Consider the following 27,590-nt stretch of genomic DNA (forward strand, 5'->3'; position numbering starts at 1 on the left):
TTTCCGAAGACCAACATAGCTCCCTGGCAGAGCAGTGTTTGCGCGGCCACGCTGTGGGAGACGCACAGGTTGGTGTGGGTTATCAAGAGTCTGTTTTCGGTATCTGTCTCTTTATAAGTTGTGGAAAGACACCATATATATATATTTATTTTGCATTTTTTGTTAAATTGCCTGTTCTCAGTGGCGTCAGTTCAGTAAAAGCTAGGGTATGGCAGGGTTAACTATCTGGGGCGCGCGGCCCCAAATAAACATTTTTGGGGGCCCCTTTTTGGGGGGGCCCTTTTTCGGCCGCACGGCTTGTCTGCTGCGGGGGTTGCTGTGTCAGTCTTTTTACCAAAAAATGCATGCAGAGAGGTCTGCTTCCTTTTCATTTTAACTCACTGTTCACAAGTAAATAAAACAGCCTGTCTGCTATTGAAAAAACGCGCCTCTGCTGCTTGCTAATTAACAATAATGCATTGCACCTGTGTTGAACCTGGGATTCCCAGGCTGGGCCTGGGAATATACCATTTGACAAGATAGGGGAGAATAGGGGAGATACAAGCAGTTGTGAAGAATGAAATACCCTGTGAAAGCAATCATTTTGCATTGGTAGTTATTTTACTGAAATTTAATAACAGAATAATCAACGCAGATAGACAGAGACATTCATGGATTTATTTTGTATTAAAAAAATAAATAAAAAAATTATAATATATATATATATATTTTTTTTCCTGGAGCCAGGGTATGGCAGCTGCCATAGCCTGCCATACCCAATTGACGCTTCTGCCTGTTCTAGTAAACTGAACAACCTAAGTTATCCAATTTTGATTGCCTGCTGAGTGTTTCCGCTCTTTAAGGTGCTTATTTGAGTTGATATTATAACTGTTTCCCAATAGTGGGTGATTTTCTGTTTATCACTGAGGGTGCCTTCACCCCTTAGTTACTGTATTACTGTTCCCCAGTACAGCGTGTACGTTGGTGGGTGATTTTTCTCGTATTATAATACTTATTTTAGCTTTATAGCTGTTTCCCAATTTTGGGCGATTTTCTGTTTGTTACTAGGGGTGCTTTCGCTCCACAGTAACTGTATTGAGTTTCCCAGGTAAAGCGTGCACGCTTAGTGGGTGTTTTGTTTTTTCTTGCGTGCTTTCGCTCCATTACATACTGGCCATGGCACATGCGTGCTGTGCCTGCGCGGTGCCTTTGTTGCCCGACGATGGCCATGATGAATGCCACAGGTGCCTGGGTGTGGCACACCTAAGGCAGGGGCTGACGGAGGAGCAGTGCGCAAACTGCAGTTTCATGCCACATGACCTGAAGCTGGCCAGACTGGCTGAAGTGGAGCAGCAGCCAGAAGACCAGATGCGCCCATCTGGTGTCCCTCCACAGGCAGGCAGGCGGCGGAAAGGGTCGCCGCACCGGGATGCCCGGCACAGCAAGAAAAGGAAGAAGGACCCTCTGGCTGTTAAGGTAGACACCTTGGCATCCCAGTTCGCGGAGTTGAAGGAGCTGCTCCTTAACATCCGACCGGACAGGCCTATTCCCCGGGCCGACAGTCCACCGGCAGCCACCCCTGCCCCAGTATGGGATGTTGATTCTCTGTCGACAATGGCTTCCTGTACCGACTTCCATGATGGTCCAGAGGAGGCAGAAGAGGCCACCCACACGTCATACCCCGGCTCTCAACGGTCGGGAAGTGAGTCCAGAGCGGGCTCGGGGCCTGCCTCGGCTTCAATTAAGCCTGTGATTCGGAAGGCGCTGGCACGCCTGGGCCCAGACAAGGCCCCGGCAGCAGCAAGGCCTACAAACGTATTTTTTAGACGCGCTCAACCTCAGGCTGCTTTCACTGTGCCTCCCGCTGAGCAGTATTACATCCAGGAGCTCCAAAAGTGCTGGAAAGACCCCAAGTCCCAGACCCATCGGGTCTCCGACGCTAGGGCCTTGGCATCTATGCGGGATGCTGACAGGTATGGGTTGGGCAGCATGCCATCGGTGGAGCTATCCATCGCCTCCCTGATCTGCTCACCCGATGAGGTCCTGCGGCCGGTTGCCCCAGGCCCCAGTGCCGTATCACAGATGACCTGCTGGTCAAAAGCTATGACGCAGCGGCCCGTGTCGGCCGCATAGGCAACTCTTTGTCGCATATCCTATTGGCCTTGTCCCAGTCCCTGCAGCCCCTGGGCACGGGGGCTCCCTCAGGTGCGGATGCTGCGTCTGCCGCAGATGTTAACCCAGGCATGGATGCTTCCGTCCAGAGCCTGAGCGATGCTTCTCTGGAAGCTTTTGCGTATATGACAACGGAGCTTGGCAGACTACTGTCGACATTGACTCTCACTCGCCGACAGGTGTGGCTGGCTCAGTCCCCACTGCCGGAGCCATGCCGGAGGGTCCTCTGTGCACTCCCCGTGATTCCGGGGCAGCTGTTTGGCCCTGCAGGACAGCAGGCCTTGGAGCGTGGTCTACAGGCTAATCAGACACGGCAGCAGAACACCAGTCTTCAGGGGCCTTCCCCTGCAGTGAGACAACGGCCTGCGCCAGGTTATGGCACCGGTCGCCCCCGGCCACAGCCGCGGCAGGACAGCTACCCAAGGTCTTCGGCACCTCAAACGCAGAGGGCTCGGGGGTCTGGGTTTCGCCCCTCAAGGGGCCAGAGGGGTAGGCAATGAACGCATGGGGCCGGCGGTGGGACGCTTCTCCCAGCAGCAACTCAGCTACTGGGAAAGCTGCGCTTCAGACCCTTGGGTGGTGGCCACGCTCTCCCAAGGGTACAATATCCAGTTCCGCCGCCGCCCCCCCACTTACAGCGGGATCGAGGATGACCATCGTCAACGATCCCACAAAATCCGAGGCACTCTGGCAGGAGGTGGCCACCCTCCTGGAGAAGAATGCCATCGAGGAACTAGATCTACACACACAGCAAGGTGGGTTCTACTCCATGTATTTTCTGGTTACAAAAAAAGACGGAGGTTCTGGCCTCTCCCACTCCTCAACGGGTGGAAGCCATCCTACAGCTTCTTCTCTGGTTTCGGGGGAACAAGAAGTTGAGGTTCAGCATTTTTCTCAGGCTGTTAAGAATGCTGACATCGGTGACAGCAGTAGTGCCACTGGGTCTCCTTCGCTTGCGGCCATTCCAGGTCTGGGTCAATGGCCTACATCTAGACCCAAAATTCCACAGGTCCAGGAGAGTCAGGGTATCCGGCAGCTGCCTCCTCACACTACAGCCCTGGAGAGACAGGGCATTTCTGTCCAGATGTGTCTCCTTGGGTTCGATCCCCTCGTGTCGCGAGGTGGTGGTGACAGATGCCTCGCCATCCGGGTGGGGAGCAGTATGTTAACACAGGGCTGTGAGGGGGCTCTGGACGAGACAAGAAATGACACAGCACATAAATGTGCTCGAGCTTCATGCTATATTTCTAGCACTACAACACTTTGTACCGCAGTTGGAGGGCCGGCATGTGCTCGTGCGGTCCGACAGCAGGTCAGCTGTCTACCACGTAAACCGGCAAGGGGGCACCAGATCAACCCTGTCGTTACAGGTGGCACGGCGACTCCTCATGTGGGCTTTCCCTCATTTTCCCAGCCTGAGGGCTATGTATCTGCCAGGGCCACAGAATGTGGTGGCGGATTTTCTGTCACGCCAGAAACCTCCTTCGGGGAGTGGAGGCTCCACCCGGAGGTAGTGGAGGATATTTGGCACGCGAACGGCCTTTTTGCATGTAGTTGAAGCGCAAGGGGGCGGGTGGGGAGAGAGTCAGCGCACTGAAGTCAAGGCACAGACTACTGTGTTGTTGACAGACAACGGATGCACGCTTATGAGAAACAACACAAATAAAACCTGGCAAAACAGTTGCGTGCATTAGCGCAAGATGAGGGTAAAGGAAACATTCAGTCTAAATGTCCAGTAATTCGCACGCGAAAAGGAAACATTAATGTCCAGTTTGCTAATCCACAACTACTGTGCCAGATAATCACCAAGAGAGTTAAAAAAGAAAAAAACGTTTCAGTCATTCAGTCCGACTTCACTGTAGCCTATAGTAGCCTTTTCATAAATTATATTTGTATTAGGCTGTCCTGAGAGTTTATAATATTTAGAGAAATGTAAAGTTTCAAATACAAAAGTATTGGTAGTAGTTGCTGGACATTTAGACTGAATGTTTCATTTATCCTCATCTTGCGCTAATGCACGCAACTGTTTTGCCAGGTTTTATTTGTGTTGTTTCTCATAAGCGTGTATCCGTTGTCCGTCAACAACACAGTAGTCTGTGCCTTGACTTCAGTGCGCTGACTATCTCCCCACCCGCCCCCCGCCCCCTTGCGCTTCAACTACATGCAAAAAGGCCGTTTGCATTTGGCACAGATACGGCGCTGCAGAGGTGGACCTGTTTGCCTCAGAGTCCACAACACACTGCCCTCTTTGGTTCTCCCTGATGGAGACATCGAGTCCATTGGGACAGGATGCTCTGGCACACCCATGGCCAGATCACCTCCTCTATGCTTTCCCACCTTTCCCTCTGATAGCATTAACGCTACACAGGGTTCATTAAGACAACCACAGACTCCTGCTGGTTGCTCCGGCATGGCCGGGGAGGACGTGGTTCTCGATGCTGCACAATCTCTGCTGCAGCTCTCCATCGCACCTCCCCAACAGGAAGGATCTCCTGTCCCAATTGGATGGCCGCATTTGGCATCCGTGCCCGGAACGCCTGCAGCTGTGTGTGTGGCCCCTGAGGGGCCGGACCCACTCCTGAGTCTGTGTGACCAGGCTGTGATCCAGACCGTGTTGTACGCAAGAGCACCCTCCACCAGGGAAATGTTGTGTGGTGTTAACAGAGAGGTCCCTGAGAGTTGCTCGGTGCCAATAATATTGCGTTTTTTACAATCGCTATCGGAAAAGAAGCTGTCAGCGTCGACACTCAAGGTCTATGTGGCTGCAATCTCGGCTAGCCATAGCAGGGTAGACAACCAGACTGTGGGGTCTCACACTCTGGTGACCCGGTTTCTTCGTGGAGCCCAGCGGTGGAACCCCCTGCGGGCTGTGAAACACCCCTCATGGGACTTAACCCTGGTCCTCTTCGTCTCCCCCCCTTCGAGCCCCTAGAGCAATCAGGGCTGAAGTGGGCTTCAGCCAAATTGGCCTTTCTTCTGGCAATGGCATCGGCGAAGCGTGTGAGTAAGCTTCATGCCCTATCGACGAGTGACGCGTGTATGCGCTGGAACTCTGATGGCACGGGGGTGGCACTTTGGCCTAACCCCTCATTCTCGCCAAAGAGGTTGGCTTCAGACCACACTAACCAGGTCATAAGACTGGCAGCTTATGACCCCTCAGGTCTGCAGGGTGATGCTGCTTTGGCAAGGCAGCTCTGCCCGGTAAGGGCTTTGAGGCATTACATACAGGTGACTGCTGGGTTCCGTCGCTCTGATAGCCTGTTCGTCTGTTATGGTGGGCATAGAAAGGGGCCTACCCTGTCCAAGCAGAGACTCTAAATGGGTTGTCCTGGCGATAGAGAAGGCATACAGATCAAGAGGCCTGCCACTGCCTCATAATATCAGAGGCCACTCCACCAGAAGCGTTTCCACGTCCTGGGCGGCCCTACGAGGGGTTCCTCTGAGCGAAATTTGTGTGGCAGCCACGTGGGCTGCACCATGCACCTTTGCCCGGTTCTATAGGGTTAATGTAGCTGCAACCAATGCGGTTGCGACTGCTGTTCTGGGGGTTCCTTAGGCCGTTCCCGGCAAGGTAAAATTCCTCGTGACTTTGTTGATACTAGTCATCCAGTGTTAACCACTGCCTCAGGAAGGATGAAATAGAACGTAAGTTACGTATATAACTATGGTTCTATGAATCCCGGATGACTGCCAGAGTTCCCTGTCATTCGGAATCTCGCGAGAAGATTCCGCAGGGAAGTCATTAATGACGGCTGTGGGCTTATGTACGCTGACTACTGTGTTCCACGCCCACCGTCATTATGTCACAGCTGTGACTTTGTTGATATTAGCCTTCAAAGGCTCCAGTATATCCAAAACAGCGCGGCTAGGATCCTGATGAGAGTGCGTAAACATGAACACATCACACCCATCCTCCGTTCACTCCACTGGCTTCCCGTCTCCTTCAGAACCGAATACAAGGCATCCCTTCTGACACATCAGTGCATCCACGGCAACGCTCCTTCCTACCTCAAGGAATTAGTCCCCCTACAACCCTCAACCCGCAACACCCGCTCTTCAAACACATACCTCCTCAAAACCCACAAGGCAAATCTTCGTACCATGGGCGACCGGGCTTTCTGCTCGACCGGCCCCGAACTGTGGAACGCCCTCCCTGTCCACCTGAGAGCTCCACAGTCAGTTGATTGTTTTAAGAGAGGACTAAAGACCTACCTTTTTAGCAAAGCATTTCTTTAGCTGGTTTTACCTGTAGGCTTTATGCCCCCATGTTTTAATAGTTTTCTTCTAGTTTCCTAGTTATTGTTTTCTTTTATTGGTGTGATGCCTCTGTTTTTATGCAATTGCCGCTGTAGCACTTTGAGATTTCTTGTAAATGTAAGGTGCGTTATAAATAAAATCCATTATTATTATTATTATTATTAATTACTCGACTGCACGTGCGTGAGACGGATATCATCCACTGTTAAGCACTGCCTCTGGCAGTCATCCAGGATTCATAGAACCATAGTTACATACGTAACTTACGTATTCCTCTAGCTGTTTTCAATCTACGACAGTTGTAGACACTCCTCCCCATTGTCACCGGGACTTTCAGCTCCTAGCCTGTCCGGGGCTCCAAGCATGTACAAATGCAAAAATAAAGGTGCTTACCCCCAAGCCCCAAATGTTAACTAACTGTCCGGAGTTCTAGTGCAATGTAATAATCCATATCTTTCAATAAAGAAGTGTTTTAATCCCGTCTGTGGCCTATTCTGTCGGAAGTTCCCAATGGGCTGTAGTGACGCGCCGCATCTGGTGAAACCCGGAATTACACTCAATGTAAACAGGAAGTAAATGAGGGTGAAAAAATGGCGTCTTTCTACAGACGGGATTAAAACACTTCTTTATTGAAAGATATGGATTATTACATTGCACTAGAACTCCTGACAGTTAGTTAACATTTGGGGCTTGGGGGTAAGCACCTTAATTTTTTTGCATTTGTACATGTTTGGAGCCCTGGACAGGCTATGAGCTGAAAGTCCCGGTGACAATGGGGAGGAGTGTCTACAACTCTCGTAGATTGAAAACGTCAGAATCATAAATACGTCTACGAGAGTTGTATTCTACAGCTATTATTCCTCCATCACGTAGGAGTAGGACGTCTCTCTGGCTCAAATAAATAGGGAAGCCATCGTATTCAAATGCTAATTCCTCGTCTATGCTCCAACTCGGGTGAATAATCTGACTGAGTGTAAATGTAAATAGTGGTAAATGCTAATGTTTACATAGTGCCAGTGCTAAACCAGTGATCTTCCACCTTTTTTTTAAAGATCCCCAGCTTGATATCGTTGCTGTCGGGCATTCAGCTCTTTGTACTGTTCTGTTTTGTCAACTGTTTGTGTTTTTTCGTAAATTAACGCCCTACTACCTCAGACTATACCCCCCCCCCCCGAAAACTTTGAATAGAGTAGATCAGGGGTCCTCAACGTTTTCAGGCCAAGGACCCCCTAGCTGAGAGAGAGATGAAGCAGGGACCCCCTCCTCTATATTGTGTTTCAGATTAAACTTTTTTTGTTCTCTTAGTCTGCTCTTTTTTCCCTCTACACCTCTTTGCCAAAAATAGCCGATGTACAAGCTCACAAAGTCTCGCAGCGCGAGGCGTTGTGAGCTTGTAGATCTGCTATTTTTGTCTCAAGTTCTCCTCAGAAAAGGGATATTAGGGTTCAAGTGGTTAAGGTAAAAAAAAAAATCATAACACAAATATTTGTAGTAACTCTGAGGATCCCCTAGGGGTCCCGGACCCCCTGTTGAAGACCCCTGGAGTAGATGTTATTTCCAGTATTCTGGTGCATTTTGGGAGTGTGATACTTTTATCAGGCTTTACTAACATGGTATCCATTAAAAAGCTAAACAGAACTTGATTTGATGACTGAAGCAATAAAAGAGCCATATTTAATAATAACCACTTATTACTTAAAATGACTATCTCTTTATGATTGTATTCAATTACAATTCATTACTTAGATACATGGAGTGTGTGTGTACACTGTATGTGGGACTACTGGAGTTTATCCAGACATAATATACATAAAGTGATAGTAAAGGAGTAGCATTCCCGCTCTCTCATTAGAGAGAGACAGAGAGACAACAAAAACAAATCCAATACTGGCATGGGGCTTTGCATATCAAAAAGCCAAGGAACTACGCAAATTAACATTAATGGCCGTGGCTGCATATCAGTGTAGTGTGTACCGGTATACTGAGCGGAGGGGGGGTCTTTACGTGGCCCTTTGACACATGGGTTGCCACGCAAAAAGGCTGGGAGAAAAACAGGAGAAAAAAAAGAGAAATGGCCGTCAAGGAGGAATGTTCAAATAAAAGGAGTCTCCTTGAGGATGCAGGAGAGTTGGCAGATCTGCAAGCTCGAAACACGACACGTTTTGAGCTTGTAGATCTGCTACTTTTGATGCTTTCTGGGGAAAGATCAGAGAGTAAACATAATTTTTTATAAAATGTGTACAGACCAGAGCCTCCTTTTTAAATCCCGGCCAGACATGACATGGTACCAGATAAGACGGCAACAATATGATCTTGACATTTCTGGGTCCATGTCTAATGTCTCTTATCAGTCAGCAGATACTGAGGACCAGGGTGAGAGTGAACTCCTGGTTGAGAAGGTGGAGGGGCCTGCAAGGATGCATCGTGGGGCTGCGGTGACCAGAGAGACTGGCCGGGAGGCCTTCACAGGAGAAGATATTGCCTCCCTGGAGGATCACAGTGACAGTAAAGTGGCTGCTCATGCCAGTGAAACAGAGGTTAGTGGGTTCAATGCTATCTCCTTCCTTTTGAAAATGCCTCTATTGACAGTTTCTGACCTTAAGGTTTTTAAGGCCAAGTATATCTCATATCTACTTGCCCTGTTTGCATTTCTACTTGCCCTGCCTAGGGCTAGGGGGTACCGTTGCCGGCAGTGATTCGTCAGTGATGTCACTGTCAAGCGACAGTGAGCTCGACCATGGACGTAGTGTACGCAATACGCTCGAGGCTGGTTGTAAAGATGCCAAGGATGTGTCAGTGATGTCACTGTCATATTTGTGCAATACATAAACTAGAAATTCCCATCCGCCTTCTCCCAGGGACCCGGGGTTGGGAACCTTTGTATAACACACAGGGGAAGGCGAAGGGGGGGGACGGGAACGTGCATTCGCAGCGCGCACACACGGAGAGACACAGCGAGTGTGTGCAGCAGCCTGCAGAGAGAGAGAGGGAGAGAGCATGCGCGCAGCCGCACACAGGGAAAGATGAACACATCCTGCCGTTTTGATCTTCAATTATCAGTATTTGCAACACCTGGGTGTGATTTGCTTCAAGTGGCGCTGGGAAATGAAGGGACAGGGATTTAGCATTCCAGCAACATTTTCCAGCGGAAGAGAGAGAATGTGTGTGTGTGTGTGTGTGTGTGTGTGTGTGTGTGTGTGTGTGTGTGTGTGTGTGTGTGTGTGTGTGTGTGTGTGTGTGTGTGTGTGTGTGTGTGTGTGTGTGTGTGTGTGTGTGTGTGTGTCTCATGCCTGTGTACAACAAATTCAAAGAATTGAATATATATTCTACTGTATATATTTTTTAACAAACACAATCTTATCTCAACGTAAAATGAGGTTCTTATTTAGACTAAAAGCAAAAATAAATAAATAAGGTTTTCCCATTCAGACACATAGCAGTACATACAGTGGATGTCTGCATTTCATTGGATTCAAGGCAAAAATATTACCTTATGTCACTGCTAGGCTGTCAATGAATATTCCATATTCAAATATAAAAAATAAAGGAATGTCCGACTATAAAAAAAATTAAGGTTCAAATAAAAAATAAAATAACTCTTCCGCCAGACTTAGGCGCATGTAACCTTAAACGGCAGCTGTTCTCGCGCGATCACAGAGCCGTCAGTCTGAGAGGCAGAAGGGAGGCTTTATTTCATCGTACGACGGTGTCACACGCGAACGTGTTCCCGATATACAAGTCTACAATGCGTCGCTGATTCAACTTGTTGTGGGCTTGTAGATTAGCTGTTTGCCACGCGACACCGTCACACGAAGAAGGATAAATCAGCTGCCTCGCTGTATGCTGTAAACAGAGACCAACACACACACAAAGTAACACACGTTTAATCACACAACGTCACTTTAATTCTAAATCGTAACAGGTCAAGCTGAAACAGGCGATTCATTTGGTAGTGAAGTTAGACAGTTTACACAAGACTCGACCGAAAAAGCGATGTATGTAAAAACTGTATGGATTTTCCCTCAATGTAAAGCTCCCTCCATGTCACATTTCTCTACCTTAATTAGATTTTAACCAAAGACAAATAGATTGTTTTGTTTATAATTTCCAATTTCATGTGGAGGTAAAGATTGTTCCAACCCATCACAGCACAATGAGCACAAATCCTTGGAGCGATGTGTGTCCGTTCTCCAGAAAAGTCCTGGCTTGTATCTAAACCATTACAGCTTTATTAAAACGAGTCAAATGATGTATTATGAATCGAGAATTTGAACTTGCAAGAAACCATGTTTCTCAGCACCAACCACGACCGGCGTATATAGAGAAAGAAAGAAACTTCTGCTGTGTTTGAATTAAGCTTTACTGCATGCAATATTTTATATTCAAAATAATAATATACATCCAAAATTTGATAGGTTCGAATGGATGAAATCCACGTGGTGTTTAAAAAGGAATATTCAAAAGTCATTTTTAGCCAGCCATTTTCCAATCTGGGAACCCATCGCCAAATAAAAAGGAAATACAGCGCCCTCTGCTGTTTTTTACTTATTCACTTGGCTCTGGGACAAGCTCAACGGAGCACCTGTGCGCAAGGAAACCGGGGTTTTTGGTCTGCCTTCAGCGCTCCACTTCCAGTGGTGCGACTATGTTTTCATTCCCACTAACAATATTTCTCCACGGAACACTAACACCAATTCTACCAAAGAACATGGATCGTTTTGTTTATAAGCCCACTTGTTTCTATGATGAAAGAGCAATTTAAAATGTTACTAACTTTCCGTGGTCTTGTCGGCTCCGAGGACGCTATTGTTAAATGAGTTTCGGCTTGTTTCTAGTGGGGAAGGAACGACACACACGTAAATCCCGCCCACTACATTTGATTGGGTAAAGCGTGGCCTGCTTCCTGATCTGATAGCACGCCCACTTGTAACCAATGTGCACGGGTTGTCAACACGGCTACCGACAGATTCAAACGCAGAGCAAAATCTGTTCTTGAGAGATTAGCCATTTTCTGACAGCTCTGTGCTTAGTGCCCATGCAGTATCAATTTGACACAAAACCGGCACAAAATAGTGATGGGAAATATCGTTCATTTCAGTGAACCGGATCATTCAGGGTAGTTCAGTAAAAAGATTTGTTCATTTCGTTCGTTTTGTTCGTTCAGTACTTCCGGAAGCTGGGATCTCCCCCTGTGTATGGACCTGGTCGGTCGGCCGTGTCACTCGAGTCTGTTGCCGTTCGTTCACGTTCACAGACTCAACAGCGGAACACCACGTGACGTACCTTGAAATCTATTCGGCCAATTCGGCCAATTCTATTGGCCAACCGTCGCTCCAGGCATGTGGTTGTTGTTGCTGGCCCTCCCAGGCATGGGATGGGATGTTACGATCCTTATTCCATAATGTGAACTATGATAATATCTGCCATGCAGTTGCTCAACATTCCTTCATTTAACATTTATAACGTCTTATTTTATTTTTAATAATGATAAAGAATCAGTAGGACTATTTAAAATGAGGGCCTGTCAGTCAAAGTAGTTCTCCCCCAGGTCCTGTGAAGAAAGAGACAAGTGAAGTCTGGTATCCCAACCATAACTATTATGATCCCGAGATTCCCAACCCTCACCATTCCCTCACAATCCATGTAATTTACAATTATAGTAGGAATAACCAAAAAAAAAAAATCAGGGTTTTAATAGTTTTTATTATTTTTTTGTGGTGAATTAAAAACAAGAATAAAACGTACAAAATGTCAATAACAGACAGTGCAAATGCGTATTAAACATACAAATAAAATAATTGAAATGTGCAATAAAAAAAGATAATAGTAAACATAATGTAAATGTAAAAAGCTTAAATAAAAACGAATATAAGATATTATAAAAATATCTAGAAAATATTAAATGTGCAATAGAAAAAAAATACTCAACTTCAGTGCAAACAAATATGAAATTAAAATATTTAGATAAATGTGCATTGAAAAAATTAAGAATATAGCCTAAATGAAAAACAAATATGAAATATAATTACAAATATCCTGAGAATATGAAATGTGTAATCAAAAAAGAAAATTGTCAACTTCAGTTTTAACAAATTGTGCATTCAAAAATAAAGACTTTAGCCCAAATAAAAACAAAAAAATACAATTACAAATATTAAGAAAATATGAAGTAGTGTAAACAAATATGAAATAAAATATTAAGACAATGTTTACATACATGTGCAAGTAAACAATTAGCCTAAATATAAAACAAATCTGAAATACAAGTACAAATACAAAGTATCAGGAAAATATGAATCATAAGAGAAAATACTCCACATCAGTGCATTGAGTGCAAACCAACTGTAAAGTCAAGACAAGCTATGCAAACTGCATAGCTACAGTTAGCATGCCCGCATATATCCCTTTACTTTACTTTAAGTTACAATTGAGGAACACTGCTGCCTGATTTTGGCTGTACTGAGCCGATTTCTTCTCTCGGATATCAGCTGCCCTGTCTTGTTAAAGACCCCTTCTGATGGAACTGATGTGGCCACAATGCAGAGTCTAGTCTTCATCACTTGACACAGCCTGGGATAGGAGTTATGTTGACAGGCCCACCACGTGAGAGGGTTTGAGGACCTGTGCATCCGAGCCTCCGCCCTAAATGCACGGACCTCCATCATAGCATCGGCTGTTGGGTTCCTACTGCTCTGAAGCCCAGTGTTGTCCTCATCAAACTCTCCCCAGACACTGCTGTCCTGTGTGGAGCTCCCTTGTGCCTGTTCACCCTCTTCTTCCCCAGCCTGCTGGTTGGGGAATGTCACCCTAGCTGCCATATTGCAGAGGTGCCTAAAGGTCCTATCAGCATCCTCTTCCTGCTTGAAGGCCTTCTGTTTGAACCTGGGGTCCAATGCTGCTGCCTGGCAGTGCATTTTTTCAATTTTGTGGAACCTGTAGTCCATTTCCTTGACCATTTTTCTTGTGTCCATCAGTATCTTCACTGGATCTCTTAGGTCCACACCACGGTAGTTTGCAGTGAGCTTCTGCAGACCTCATCAGAAGAAGCACCTTTGACATAGTCACATAACAAAGAGAAAGAAAGATTAGGCCTCTTATTTTTTTTTTAAATAAATAATAATAATAACAATAACACTATTCATAATGTTATTATTAGTAGCAGTAGTTGTTGTTGTTGTTGTTGTTGTACAATAAGCAACTAGTCACTCAGTCAATCTGCCTGTGTATCTTAGCTGTCTATCTACAGTAAAGTATTTGAAGCCCAGATCCCATGGCAAGTAACAAGGGATAGGTCAAGCCAGACAAGCAGGAGCCTAAAGCTTGATTAACAGGCTTTGTTTATGTGCAAGTGAAAATTAGGCCTTCAACATCACAGTATTAGAACATTACAATACAATAATATTTAAAAATGCATACCTTTCAGCACTAAGCTCAACTGTGACTTCTTCAAAGGGCTTCAGGATGTCACAGACTATTTGCATGTCCTCCCACTCCTCTGGTGATGGGATGGGCAGCTCTGCATTCAACAAGGCCATGGTGACGATCACTGGTTCTCTGGTTTTAAGCATCCTTCTCAACATGTGGAAAGTGGAATTCCACGAGTTGGACACCCCTGCTTGAGACACAGTTCTGTAATCCCTGAGCTCTTTTGTTGCTCCTTCAGTTTATTTGTTGCCTTGTTGCTTTTGTGGAAATATTGCACAATGGCTTTGACCTTGTCCACTGTATTTTTTAACATATCAATGCCTTTGCGTACAATGAGGTTCAGTATGTGGGCAAAGCAAATTGCATGGTTCCATCCTGTGCCCCATGGCTTGGACTTGGACTTTCTCAAATGTCCTCCTGTACAAATCAGCAACAGCAGCTGCAGTGGTGCTGGTACTGCTTGCTGGAGCAGCAGAACTGCTGGCTGAAGTAGCAGCAGTGCTGGGACCAGGACCACTACTGCTGCTGGTTTCTCCATCTTCCTCCTGCCTGACCTCTTCCAACCACACATAGTTTGCATTTTGCTTCTGTTTCGGAAAGTTGGTCAAATGGGGTCCAGACAGCACTTCTGTTCCTTGATACATCCATTGTCTTAAGTTGCAACTCTCTAATGACTCATCACTGGGGGCTGGGTGTTAAGGGCCATCAAGGGCCAGGTTAACCAGGGGACAGTGGAACATACCAAGTAAAAAGGGGGCTACCCAAGCTGTTACTATGAGTAGGGACTGACTTGTGTATGTGTATGCTGATGCTCACACACCTCCCTAAATAATAACGGTTGAGTCGTCCTGTCCATGTTACTTCAAGGTAAGAAAACACAACTCAAGAGATAAGTTATAGATGTGTCATTTAATTGTAAACCAAGTATACAATTGCAGTACAGTAAAGAAAGAAACCAATCCACGTAATATAAAATCATCAATCAGCCCATTTATAAAAGCTTCACACACATATATATATCTCTGCTGTCCGGCCAGAACCAGCTAACTCCAAAATGGTAATTGTTCAGGAAATGAAAAACTAAATATAATTTTTTCAGAAAATGAAGAAAACCTTATATTTTTTAAACAAAGCAATACTGCCTCATCAAACTTGGTATTGTGACTTTATATATTATCAGATACTTGCATGTGTCATTATATTATCACCACTTTACCCAAATCCAGCTCAAGTGGAGTTAGGAGGTTTTGTCCATCATCGATAAGAACAGCTGACAATGAATCTCAAAGCTCACAACACATCACAACGCATTGTGAGCTTGGAGATCAGCTATTTATGGTGTGCGCCATCCTCATATACTAAGTATAGATCAAGCTGAATGCTGTACTTAAACAACTTTTATTTTAACATGCATTGGAAAAATCCATGGATCTAACTGTTGAGTGCAACAAACAAAACAATTCTGCCTCAATACTCAATCATGTATATAACAAAAGCAATCATGGCACACCAACAATAAATAAATGGCATATCAATAAAAAATACATTCATGAATAATAGAATCTGTAGCCTATCAAATCTGTAGCCTACTGCACTAACAATAACAACCACAGTTGCATTTACCTATCCATCAACATTTTATTATTACACTGTTGTGTGTTGTGTGTTGTGTGTTGCGTGTGTGTGGTGGGTGTTTCTTAGTGCTTTAGATTGTCATAAAAGCTGTGAAAGTCTTTTGGCATGATCTCCTTGAGCTCTTGGAGATGTTTGTATTTCATCGGCTTGATCTTCTGCCTGTCTGTGTACAGGGGTGTGACTGCTGTCGTGTCTGAGGTGGTGTGTCGGAGGCCCAGCTTTGGAAATGCAGTCCAGTTATCAGAGTGGTGGATCTTGAAGTCCATCGTCCCATCAATGTTGTACCTGATAACATATAAAAAAGAAAAAATATAATTATTTACATTTAACAGCATTTATACGTGCAACATCATGACTTTTGACCTGGACTAGTCAGATAGACACGTGTTAGAGTGATAGTTACCTGATGGCTCTGATGTCATGAACAGTGGGGTCACCAGGTTTGTTCCCTGGACGGATAGACGTGCAGAGCCTCAGTTTCGTGAAGTCTTGGAAGAAGGTATGGTCCACATATTTGACTTCATATGGGTGAGGCTTGGACCGCGCTGTCTTCATCAGGGCAGCGTATTCAGCTGGGACAAATATGTCCTGGTTTCTCAGGCGCCTCTCAATGACACTGTGCACTGAGTCACACTCCATCTGTGTGTGCCCCTTCTCCAGGAATTTCTGGGTGACGACCTTCTTCATTTCTGTGGAAAACTTTAGGAGAGCACAGCCGAGCACTGAATTGCGGTTTTGGTACCCACAACCATCACTCCACAAAATGTACTCTTCATACTCCTTATGCTCAGTGAGGAAATGGGTGACACAGGATGCTCCCTCACCTTCATGCCAGACATAGCAAGTGGCATTGTGTGTAGACATTTCATAAACTGTAAAGTTGTGGATGGCAAGTTTTGTCCTGTAGTACAGAGCCGATGCCTTCAATCTGGGGCAGAGGAGAAGGCCTTGCAGATCCATACAGACAACCATGGTCTTGTCATTTGCATCATTTTTGTCCTGCACTTTTTCTGCGCGGGCCTCTTCCTTTTTAAGAAGGTGGTCTTGCCATTCAATATCTGACAAGTTACCAGCCGTGTAGGAGCAGCAGGTGTTACACTGGACCTTCTTTGGATGGTAAAGACCTATATTCTGCCTCTTAAATTCTCTTGAGAACACCTGCCTTGAAAACGGCCTCAGCATCTTCGCCTCAGCTGCACGATGGTACACTTTATGCAGGGCAGTCATTGTCTGAAAGACAGGCTCCAGGTACTGTTTGGATGTTGATGCCCTACAGTAGTGGGAGGGCATCTTAGGGAGATCCTGTAGAAAATTCCTCATGAACTCACGATCCTCATCTCTGTCGCATGATGCTGCATTCTTCTGTGCATTTTCTGTGTCCATGGTCTGCCCCCAGTTAAAGGACGACCATGCCTTTATTCCAAGCGTTGACAAAAACAAACTCCTGCACACCCTCATTCTCTGTCCATTCACATTTAAAAAGAAAACACGAGCAGATGACCTTTGTGAAGACCCCCTTCTCCTCTTTACTGGGGTGACATCTATCAAACCTTGCACATACATTCTCTTCTCTTCCCAGTTCATGTTCTCCCAAAAGCATTGAAAAATCTTCTCCCTGTCTGCCTCATCAATTTCACTGCAGTGATGCTTGGAGGACTTGACACACGCAGCAGACTGGCATCTCGGTCCCATCACCCGAGGCTCGTTGTTAACCTCTTCTCCCTTCCTCTTGCTAATGTAGGACTGTCCCATCATTCTTCTCCTTTTCCGAACAATCTTCTTCCTTTCTTTCTTGCGCTTTCTTCCTCCAGCTGCGTCTTCCTCAGCCCCATCATGGGAATCTAAAAACACAACAAAAAACAGTGTGTGTGTGTACCAGAGATGGGGACTCGAGTTAGGGACTCGGACTCGAGTCGCACTCGAGTGGCCAAAAACGAGACTCTCGACTCGACTCTGACTCGCCCCTCAAAGACTTGAGACTTGACTCGACTCGAGCCTCAAAGACTTGAGACTTGACTCGACTCGAGCCTCAAAGACTCGTGGACAATCTTTATTTTATGTTTATTTTTTGGACAAATAAATGAATGAAATGCCCAAAAAACTTCCACTCCCCTGTCCCCCCCCCGCAAAGAAACCTCCGCTCCAGTGCGCGCTGCGCGGAGCCGGCTTCAGTCAAGCTGTTTCATGCTGCTCATTAACGTAAACATGGAGAGGCGAGCGCAACAGCTGCTATGTGTGTGGCCGCCGCGGCCTTTCATCATAAAGTTTAAATATAAATATAACTTCGAAATTAAACAAATATTTTTAGCTCAGAATCAGCTATATAACCTCAGTTATCTTGGCATATGCTTACATTTTTTATAAGATGGTCGGATCATCTGTGACAGCACGTTTAGGAAACATCGGATTTTCATTTCGTTAAACCCAGCTGGGTGAATATTCAACACTTCACCACGGTAAACGCTACGCTCATGTAATGTTCACTGCATAAAAGCTGTGGTTCTCAAACCTTTTCAGGCCGTGACCCCCCAAAAGAATCATATTTGAACTGGGGATCCACATTTAGACAGTTTTTTGGTGCGCAACACAGCCCTCGTTTAAGTGAATTGCTTTCACCTGCTCTGCTGTTGGACTGCTGTGCGGAGTCGAGTGTGCGCAACAGGGCATATCTCCGCCAAGCCAGGGTGACCTACCCAGGCCCATGAAATTCATATGCAGGCATAGTAGCCAATTAGAATGAAATCTGCAAAAACTGACTCATATACTGATACAGAACCATATTGGCTATATATTATCGCTGTCGGGTGGAAATCTTGTATGTTCCTTTTTTATTATTATTTAAAAACAATTAAAAATCATGAAAATAGCCAATCTACAAGCTGTAATTATTAATAATTAAGAAATACTATATTTTAAAGAGTGAAAAATCAACTAAAGTCATTATTAGTGCAAGTTCAATCACATTTCATTTGAATGAAAATAAATTGTGGGGAAAATACATAAAATCTCTAATCTGTGAATCTAATGTGATTTATTATGACCTGTCTATACTTTTACATCTATGCCCCCCCCCATTTTTTTTTTTTTTTTAAAAGACTTTAAAAAGACTCGAGACTTGACTCGGACTCGACCCTCAAAGACTTGACTCGGACTCGACTCGACTCAACCCTCAAAGACTTGAGACTCGACTCGACTCGTGCCTCAAAGACTTGAGACTCGACTCGACTCGAGCCTCAAAGACCCGAGACTTGACTCGGACTCGACTCGACTCAACCCTCAAAGACTTGAGACTTGACTCGACTCGTGCCTCAAAGACTTGAGACTTGACTCGGACTCGTGCTCAGAGACTCGTGGACATCTCTGGTGTGTACATCTATTCACTCAACACTCATACATTGTGATGTCAATGTCAATACAACTCATCAATCATGAACACATTATTCAGTATTATACCTGGGACCACTTCAAGTTCCTCTCCCTCTACACTTCTAGAGAGAGACAGTTCTGTCTCCTCCTCCTCTGAGCTTGGCCAGTCCATTCCCCATGCCTTCCCATACACCACCTGGACCATTGCACAGCCACACATTTCCTCCAGCAGGGACATGCTGTAAAAAAAAAAAAAAATACAAACTGCTGATGAACAACTTATTGAATGATAGGCAATAACAGTCTGATAAGTTATTGTTATATAGCTTGTTAACTAGACTTAGAGCTATATTACTATTACAATAATGGTCAACATTTGCATGACTTATTAATTAATGCCCTGATGACACTGCTTATATAGGTCTACAATAATGAGCAGGACTTTAAAATATTACAATAATGTCATCAAAGAGGGGCTCACAGAGTTTAAGTTTCAGTAGAGCTAGCAAGAACAGAGAGAAATGCTCTCCTCAGAAAACAGTACTATAGATTTTAGAAATATAATTAATTGTTTTCATAACATTAGCGTTGGTGCTTAGTTACTTTTAACAGACTTATTTATAAACATTGAGCTTACCTTAGACGGGGGAGAACCCAGCCTCGTTAAAGTTTGTTTATCTTCCGTAGCGCAGCAGACAGAGCAGAGCTTCTCTGGCTAGCTGCGTCATGCAGCAGTGGAGAGTATGAGAGGAGGGGGGAGTTGTTTGTTTTTGACGGACAGTTTGAGGATCCAATGGAGTTAGGAGTTTCCGTCCGAGGCGCTTTTTAATACTTTTCATAGGTTATTATAAAAAAAAAAATTACACAGATGTAAAGGGGGTTCAATAGCATTGATTTATGAAAAAAATTAAAAAAAAGCTGAAAATGGAGTTAGCTGGTCCCTGCTGGACACCGACGATATATATATATCTCTCTCTCTCTAACCCCCACCCACCCCACAGAGCGAGCATGCACAGACACAGTCCCGCCCTGCACACGTTGTTCAGTCCAATCAGGAAAGCTGCCTGTTTCTGAGGGAGAGCGCGCCCCTCAGCTCGCCCAATGAGGAAAGCGGAACGGTGAACCTCTCAGCCAATCCAAAAATAGCATTTGCAACTGAACGGACTGAACAGATCTTTTCGGGAAGAGACCTACTGTAGTTCACCAAAAAGAACTAGTTCATTTGATTTGTTCGTTCATGACCGACACATCACTGGCACAAAACCTGAATCGGCATAAAGGGGGAGACATTTTTTCCCCCCTTTGAATCTCTAAATGCACCGCTTACTTAGTTCACACTGGGTATGATTAGTATAATATTTTGGCACACGACTACTAGGGCTGCAACTAACAATTATTTCCATAATCAAATTATTGGGTGACTATTTAAAGTTTAAGCGTATTATGGCACTTATTTAGCAGTTGCCTTATAATTACAACTTTAGTTTTTTTAAGGCATGTTCTAACTAACAATAACAATAAAGACAAAGATTAATAATTAATTAAAACGTACATTTTTGCTCAGCTGCTGATCAGGCTACTACTCATAAAATACATAGATACAAATCAAAATCAATAAAAGCCACCTATGGTACCTTTTCTCTTCTCCTGACTGCATGATTTGATTTAAAAAGAACACATTTGTCAGGCTAAAGGTTAACAGTATAATCCTGGATGCAGCATGTATATAGTTGTCTTGTGTTTAATGTTAATGTACAGTAGACTAGGTTCAATTGCCGTTTGCAGATCCTGTATAAATACTGTAGTTTAATGCAGTGGTTCTCATTATTTTACTTATGATATAATATAGCTCTTGTTGAAATGGAATAATAACATGATCCTTTATTTGTTTTACTGTGTGTGTGTGTGTGTGTGTGTGTGTGTGTGTGTGTGTGTGTGTGTGTGTGTGTGTGTGTGTGTGTGTGTGTGTGTGTGTGTGTGTGTGTGTGTGTGTGTGTGTGTGCGCGCTGTATAAAGCAGATGCCTACCAGTGATGGTCATCTATCCAGTCACAGCATGTGGCCTCAGCAGCACATGTCCTACAACTCAGCAGACCTGAGTCAGGACCTGAGCTCTGCTGCCCCCTGGAGGACTGCTGCCTGCACGACTTCCATCTCCACCCTTGAGGACAACAACTACTGCACTGACACTGAAACAAGCTGTGAGTAACACACACACACACACACACACACGCTTTTTCAGGGCTCATACATTTTAATCCGGACTTTGTCAAGAGTACATACGAGGGAGATATGCACTCAACTTCAAGTCTGTAAAATATATATATAAAAGTCAAAGATTTTTACTACAGTCAAAGAGTACCCCCAAAGAGTTGACTCTTTTTATAATTCCATTTATAATTTGAGAACAGACATGTTTTTAGGTCAGTTTCTAAATGTGGATAGGGAATCGAGATATTTCGTGACTGTTGGTAGGTTAGGTTGTGTCGAATTTAGGGGGGACAAGGTCAGAGGAGCTCCCTCTGGTGTTGTGCCCATGGGTGTCTCTCACTCTAAAGAAGTGGTTAGACGGTACATGGCCACTGTTCCTCTAATTATCTTAAAGACCAGACCCGTTGCAATTTATTGCACTCTGTCTTCCACCATAAGCCATCCAAGCCTATTAAAGTGAGCTGGGGTTAGGTGAGTCCTGGGGTTGAGGTTTTATAGTTGTCTTATCAGTTTGTTGTGACAGGTTTGTCGTTTTGTTTTTAGTGACATGGAGGGGATCCACTCCAGCTAGAGACCTCATTGCACTCGTGTTGATAAACGAGGAGATCCTGCCCAAAAATGCTGTTTCATGTTCACTTTTGTTGCCATTTCTTTCCACTGGAACGTTTTTATCCCAAAATACAACTCAAATAGGCAACCTCATCTTTACTTGTGATTACGTCACCAACTCGGACCATAAAGCCCGGTGATTTACAGAGGTTGTTTTTGGACCCAAAAAGTATGGATTCTATTTTTCCTAGGTGTAATGACAGTGTTTCTTGTCGAAAAACCAAGTAGTGCAGATATTGTTGAGCTCTATGCGCTGAGATGCAGGTTGGAGACCTCTGTTTAAATCTGGCAGGTGCAGTGCATAAATCAGCCCGAGACAGAAAGCCTCATTCATCACCACACTCCCTTCCAAGATGATCCCTACTCTGGATGGGTTAAACTGAGGATGTTATTTTATCCATGTCTGGATTCCCTTCCCACTGGAGTTTGAATGTACAGGTCCTTGTCAGTTACATGCTAACACAGAAATAAACAATTTGACAAGGAGAGGACAAAGAAACAACAGTTAGATAACGCTGCACATAAAGTACCTCTGACTGTTTATAATGGAAATCATTGTGAAGTATGACTTGCACTGAAAGTAATTGTTTGCAATGTGGCAGCTAACGAGCAGATATATATAAATAAAATAAAAATGGTTAGGCCATAACTGTAGATGTCAAAGGCTTGGGAACACTGAATGCAGATTTAATGATTCTATAAATTGGTGGCAGTTCTAATTAATGGCTTAACATGAACACATACAAATAGAATAACTATGCACCTGCAACATTTACAACAAATAAAGATACTTATGGAGCAGGTATTGAAAAAGGCAGAAGGATCATTCCCCAAGATGACCCCGAAGACAAAGGCACCTGATGTCTGTTGGCTCTGTGGTCTGGAAGATAATGGTATAGCCATTATCCATTATCTTACACTTGAGTAATGGATATCAACATGTATAACTCTGTCAAATACATTTCAGACAAAGCCTTGTTTTTAATGCTCAGTGCTCGCATCCAATCTGTATCTGGTAATATCCACAACACGTATACATGCACGAACACGGATTGTTTCCATATCCATAATAAACCGGATGGCTAGAAAGGGTCCTGCTAGTCATGAGTGTGAAAATAATGAAATGAAATAAGCAACGTTCAAACTTTTTAGTATATATTTTTTTATTTAGATAACCATTAACTCTTTAACCATTATTATTTATTTTTTTTATTTTTTTTATCTCAAAGGAACTAGGAGATAACGCTATCCAAAAAATTGCTGCTCCATTCACTTCAATGTTAAAAAACAAACGGAGGAAAAATGCACTTTTTTCCTGGCACTGGGACGACAGTCTGAAATAAGTGTGGCAATGAAAGAGTTAAAGGGATATTTCACTTTCAAAAAAACTTTTGGTCATTTTATCATCTACTCAGGCCTTTGTGAGCCCCCCAGACAGTTTTTAAGTTGCTCGATTCAGTATTTATATATTTGATATTCATTTTTATCAGACACGCCCCCTTCCTATACAAACCCATTGTAACTTCAAACTCCATATTAACCATGTTTGATTCGTCAAAAAGACCCGTCCTTGGTTCTGGTGACTCACCCTGCCCTCCTAATGCGTGAGGGGGCCGTGTTTTTCCGATATTTTTTTTTAATTTATTTTATTTTATTTTTTTAATTTAAAATAAATAAATATTTAAAATAAATTATAAAATTAATTGAAAAAACACGGCCCCCTCGCGTATTAGGGGGGCAGGGTGAGTCACCAGAACCAAGGACGGGTGTTTTTGATGAATCTAACATGGTTTAAATGGAGTTTGAAGTTACAATGGGTTTGTATAGGAAGGGGGCGTGTCTGATAAAATGAATATCAAATGTCTAAATACTGAATCGAGCAACTTAAAAACTGTCGGGGGGGGCTCACAAAGGCCTGGAGAGACGATAAAACGACCAAAAGTTTTTTTGAAATTGAAATACCCCTTTAAATCTTTTACCTCCTTTTTCCCCCCTATTAGTCGTTACTCCAATTAATTCCTCCCCACACACAATTCTGTGTTGTCATTGCTGTTGTATGCCAGTGAGGAGCCCCCACTGGGAGGACGTAGGGCCTTTGTCCTACTCCTCCCGCCCAACACTCCCTGCTGACAGGTACTGCCCCAGCCCATAGGAGTACATGCAATGACCAATTTTTGGCCTAAATGCATACCAAACTGGATGTTCTTGAAATAAATAAATAAAATGAATCACTGCAATAAACTCTGTATATTTGGAAACATTGGTCACTGATATGTTGGCCAGTACAGTTGAATAGTACATGTAAACACAAATTCATACTTTATTATTCGCATTTTGAAGTGTCGCTGGACAAAAGTTGAAAAAAATATGAAATATAATATTAATTAGAAAACAAATCAGTAAGTAGGAGACTGCATTGTGTCATATCAAAACACATTCAATTACGTCACTCTAGTCTAGTCTGTTGCCTTTCAATTATTTCAAAGGCAAAAATATGACCTTATGTCACTGCTAGGCTGTCAACGAATATTCCATATTCAAACATTAAAAATAAAATAATGTTCGACTATTAAAAAAATCAAGGTTAGAAAAAAACAACAAAGAACTCTTCCATATCAAAACACATTGAATTACTCTCTCTGAAGTTACCTCCTTTCTCCTCCTTCTAGATCTCCAATTCCTTCCTGTGTGTAAAGAGGAGTTTTCCCCTGAACACCAGTCCCAGAGTCTCAGTCTAGTCCAGGTGAAACTAGAACCTCCACAGATTAAAGAGGAGCAGCAGGAGATGGTTCCCAGTCTGGTCCAGGTGAAACTAGAACCGCCACAGATTAAAGAAGAACAGAAGGAGGTACTTCTAAGACCAGAGGAGGCTAGCGGATCAACGTTGACATTACTTGCAGTGAAGAGTGAAGATGATGATGAAAACAGAGACAAAGAGCCTCCAGCCAGCACCTCAACTGAACATATGAAGACACAAGCTTATATAGAGTACTGGGTACCAACTAGAGATGACCAGCTCCTTTCTTCACACTGTTCTGAATCTGACACTGAAGACAGTGATGAGTGGGAGACCAGGGATGATGAATCATTTTCAAACACACTGAAATCACACAGGACAGTACATGTGGAAGGACAAACATTGTCCAACAAGCTGTCTCAGGACATGAAGTCATCAAAACGAACATCGTTGAGTCAAACAGTTAAGAAAGGCTTTAGTTGTACAGAGTGTGGCAAAGTCTTTGAGCGCAAAGGTGTTCTGAACAGACACATGAGGATTCATTTAGGGGAAAAGTCAGTTGCCTGTACCGTTTGTAGTAAAACCTTTTCCCAAACTGTACATCTGAAAACACACATGATGATCCATACAGGGGAAAACCCCTTTGCTTGTACAATTTGTAGCAAAAGCTTTAACCAATCTCAAAATCTGAAAGCACACATGAGGATACATACAGAGGAAAACCCATTTGCTTGTACAATTTGTAGCACAAGCTTTGCTCAGAAAGGAAATCTGACAAAACACATGAGGATTCATACTAAGGAAAAGCCCTTTGCTTGTACAATGTGTAGCAAAAGCTTTGCTCACAATGGAAATCTGACAAAACACATGAGGATTCATACGGGGGAAAAGCCCTTTACTTGCACAATTTGTAGCAAAAGCTTTAACCAAAATCCACATTTGAAAGCACATATGAGGCTTCATACAGGGGAAACCCCATTTGCTTGTACAGTCTGTGAAAAACGTTTCAATCGAAATTCTGCTCTAAAGGTGCACATGGAGACTCACACGGGATAAGCCCATTACTAGTACAGTTTGAGAAAGACGCTTCAATCAAATATGTTTTCTTTGCACATGGTGACTCATACAGGATAATACCTAGTTTGTGGCAAATGCCTTGGTCAAAATACAACTCTTAAAAGGATCCCTGGATAAGAAGCCTTATATGCCTTAATACATTAGAATTCCACCCTATAACTAATTAAAAACACCTTAAATATTTTCTTTATTTTAGAAATAGTTCATTTTTTACTCAAGGGGGGGAAGCCTGTCGTTGAATGTATTAATTTCTTTATTAAGTAGCTGTGTAATAAGCGGGATAATCAATGGGGAGCAGGTCATTGGTAAGAAATAATGAAGACCCCTCCACTACCTGTCAGGGTCTAATCACCCTTTCGGGTTTTATCTCTTACATAATTATGGTTTATTCATGTTTGTTGATAATGTATCTGACCTTTTAATGTCACTGCCAGCTGCTATCCCTGAACTATCCCAGGTGTTTTTTGTGGTTTTAACCTCTATAGGAATCCATAGACTACTTTGGCTGAGCTATTATTTATGTTTTTAATGACGCAAAGTTGCAAGCCCTGTGTAGCCTACAAAGAGGGCACGTCATGTAAAGTAGGATTCACTTTTCATCATCATTATGAAAGTTCTCTCTCTCTCTCTCGCTCTCATTAAATGCTACTTTTTTACTTACGATATGTTAACCCCAGTGCATGGTTTGCACATGTTCTTTTGAGAGTCACTATACCAGAGATCTACCAGTATTGAATGCATTGTCTGTTAGTAACCATTAGCATAATAATACAAAATAAATGTACAATGCTTTGTGTTGTTATAGACCTTTGTGTGACCACCCACTTTTAGAACGATGTAGTTTCAGAAAATGTATTTCCCATCCATTTCCTCAATACACGTTTAAACAAATGTCCATGGTAGCGTGTGCTCCACCAATCAGAGACGTCGATGTGAAATCATAAATTAAACATAGTTTTATTAAAACCAGCTAACTTATTACTATACATGCAGGAGCATAGAGCATCATTATACAACCAGGATCCTAGTGGTATGTCTACATTGGATTGTATGACATAGCTGATAATAAAATCCTCTACGGAGGCAATTTGTTTCGTTTTTTTTACTTCCGGGATCTTGCTGCAAAGCCATATTGCATATGTTTAATGATATTTTCCCCCTTTACTTAAAGCACTCCATGTCCATTTATTAAAGTTATAATCCCACTATTATGCATTACAACAGTGATTATAATGCATTTTAATTGCTACAATGAATTACTGCTATGACAATTTAAACACTCATTGATCCTTAAAACAATAATCCATGAGTGCTTATAAGCAGATGTGTTTATAACGCATTATATACATGGAATGCACAGCAAGGGTTTAATTCTTTTGCAGGGTAACATCATTGATTTGGGATAACATTGTAGATCTGCTATTCTCGTGCGATGGAGCTTAAAGGCATTAGTCAATTAAATTAAATTCAAATGGGCTTTATTGGCATGAGAAAACATATGTTTAGTCAGTGAGCATGGAAGGCCCATGACCTTGCAACAGTATTGATGATTTCTGTCTCTATATGTCTTGATTAATTGAATACATAGGACCACAATGGAAACAAGCCCCCAGTGCTTTTCAAACTTTCTGTGCCCAAGCCACACCATTGGGTAAGTCAAACTCTCAAGACTGACCTGTATTCACAGTGAAATAGACAATCTACAAGCTTGTGAGCTTGTAGATGAGCTATTATTGCTATTTTTGAAAAAATATATGAATAATGAATAATATACTACAAATGTTAAAATGTTCGCATATAATGACATAAAATAGGGATGCCAAAATGAAAGTGTAAAAAATAAATGAATGAATGAAAACTTTGGGTATGGAATCACTAAACAACGCAGTGCCGAAAGTGATTTCACTTCCACCGGGTGCCACACTTGCTAAAAATGCCACTATTTGTTGCAACAACAAAGGTTGGTGCAAATGGTCTCCCGAGTAATGTGACAATGAAAACAGGGTTTTTATACTTCATACGGCTGCCTGTAACTGCCTTAAAAATGTGTGGGTGGGACAAATGTGTTACAAGGCATATGATCATGAGCACAACATCCAATATATCTAATTGCAAATGCATGT

General features: G+C 43.3%; 1 protein-coding gene across 1 annotated transcript; it reads left to right on the plus strand.

Annotated features, from left to right (window-relative positions):
• LOC308089398 (uncharacterized protein) lies at positions 1 to 26,432 on the plus strand. Its single transcript, XM_080434092.1, has 4 exons — positions 1 to 68; positions 8,760 to 8,945; positions 20,851 to 21,034; positions 24,323 to 26,432. Exons 2-4 carry the CDS (start codon positions 8,826 to 8,828, stop codon positions 25,444 to 25,446), a joined length of 1,428 nt encoding a protein of 475 aa, XP_080290218.1. The 5' UTR covers positions 1 to 68; positions 8,760 to 8,825; the 3' UTR covers positions 25,447 to 26,432.
• The last annotated feature ends 1,158 nt before the right edge of the window (positions 26,433 to 27,590 follow it).

Source organism: Gymnoscopelus braueri (genome assembly GCF_963280865.1).
Source record: "Gymnoscopelus braueri genome assembly, chromosome: 7".
Classification (NCBI taxonomy): domain Eukaryota; kingdom Metazoa; phylum Chordata; class Actinopteri; order Myctophiformes; family Myctophidae; genus Gymnoscopelus; species Gymnoscopelus braueri.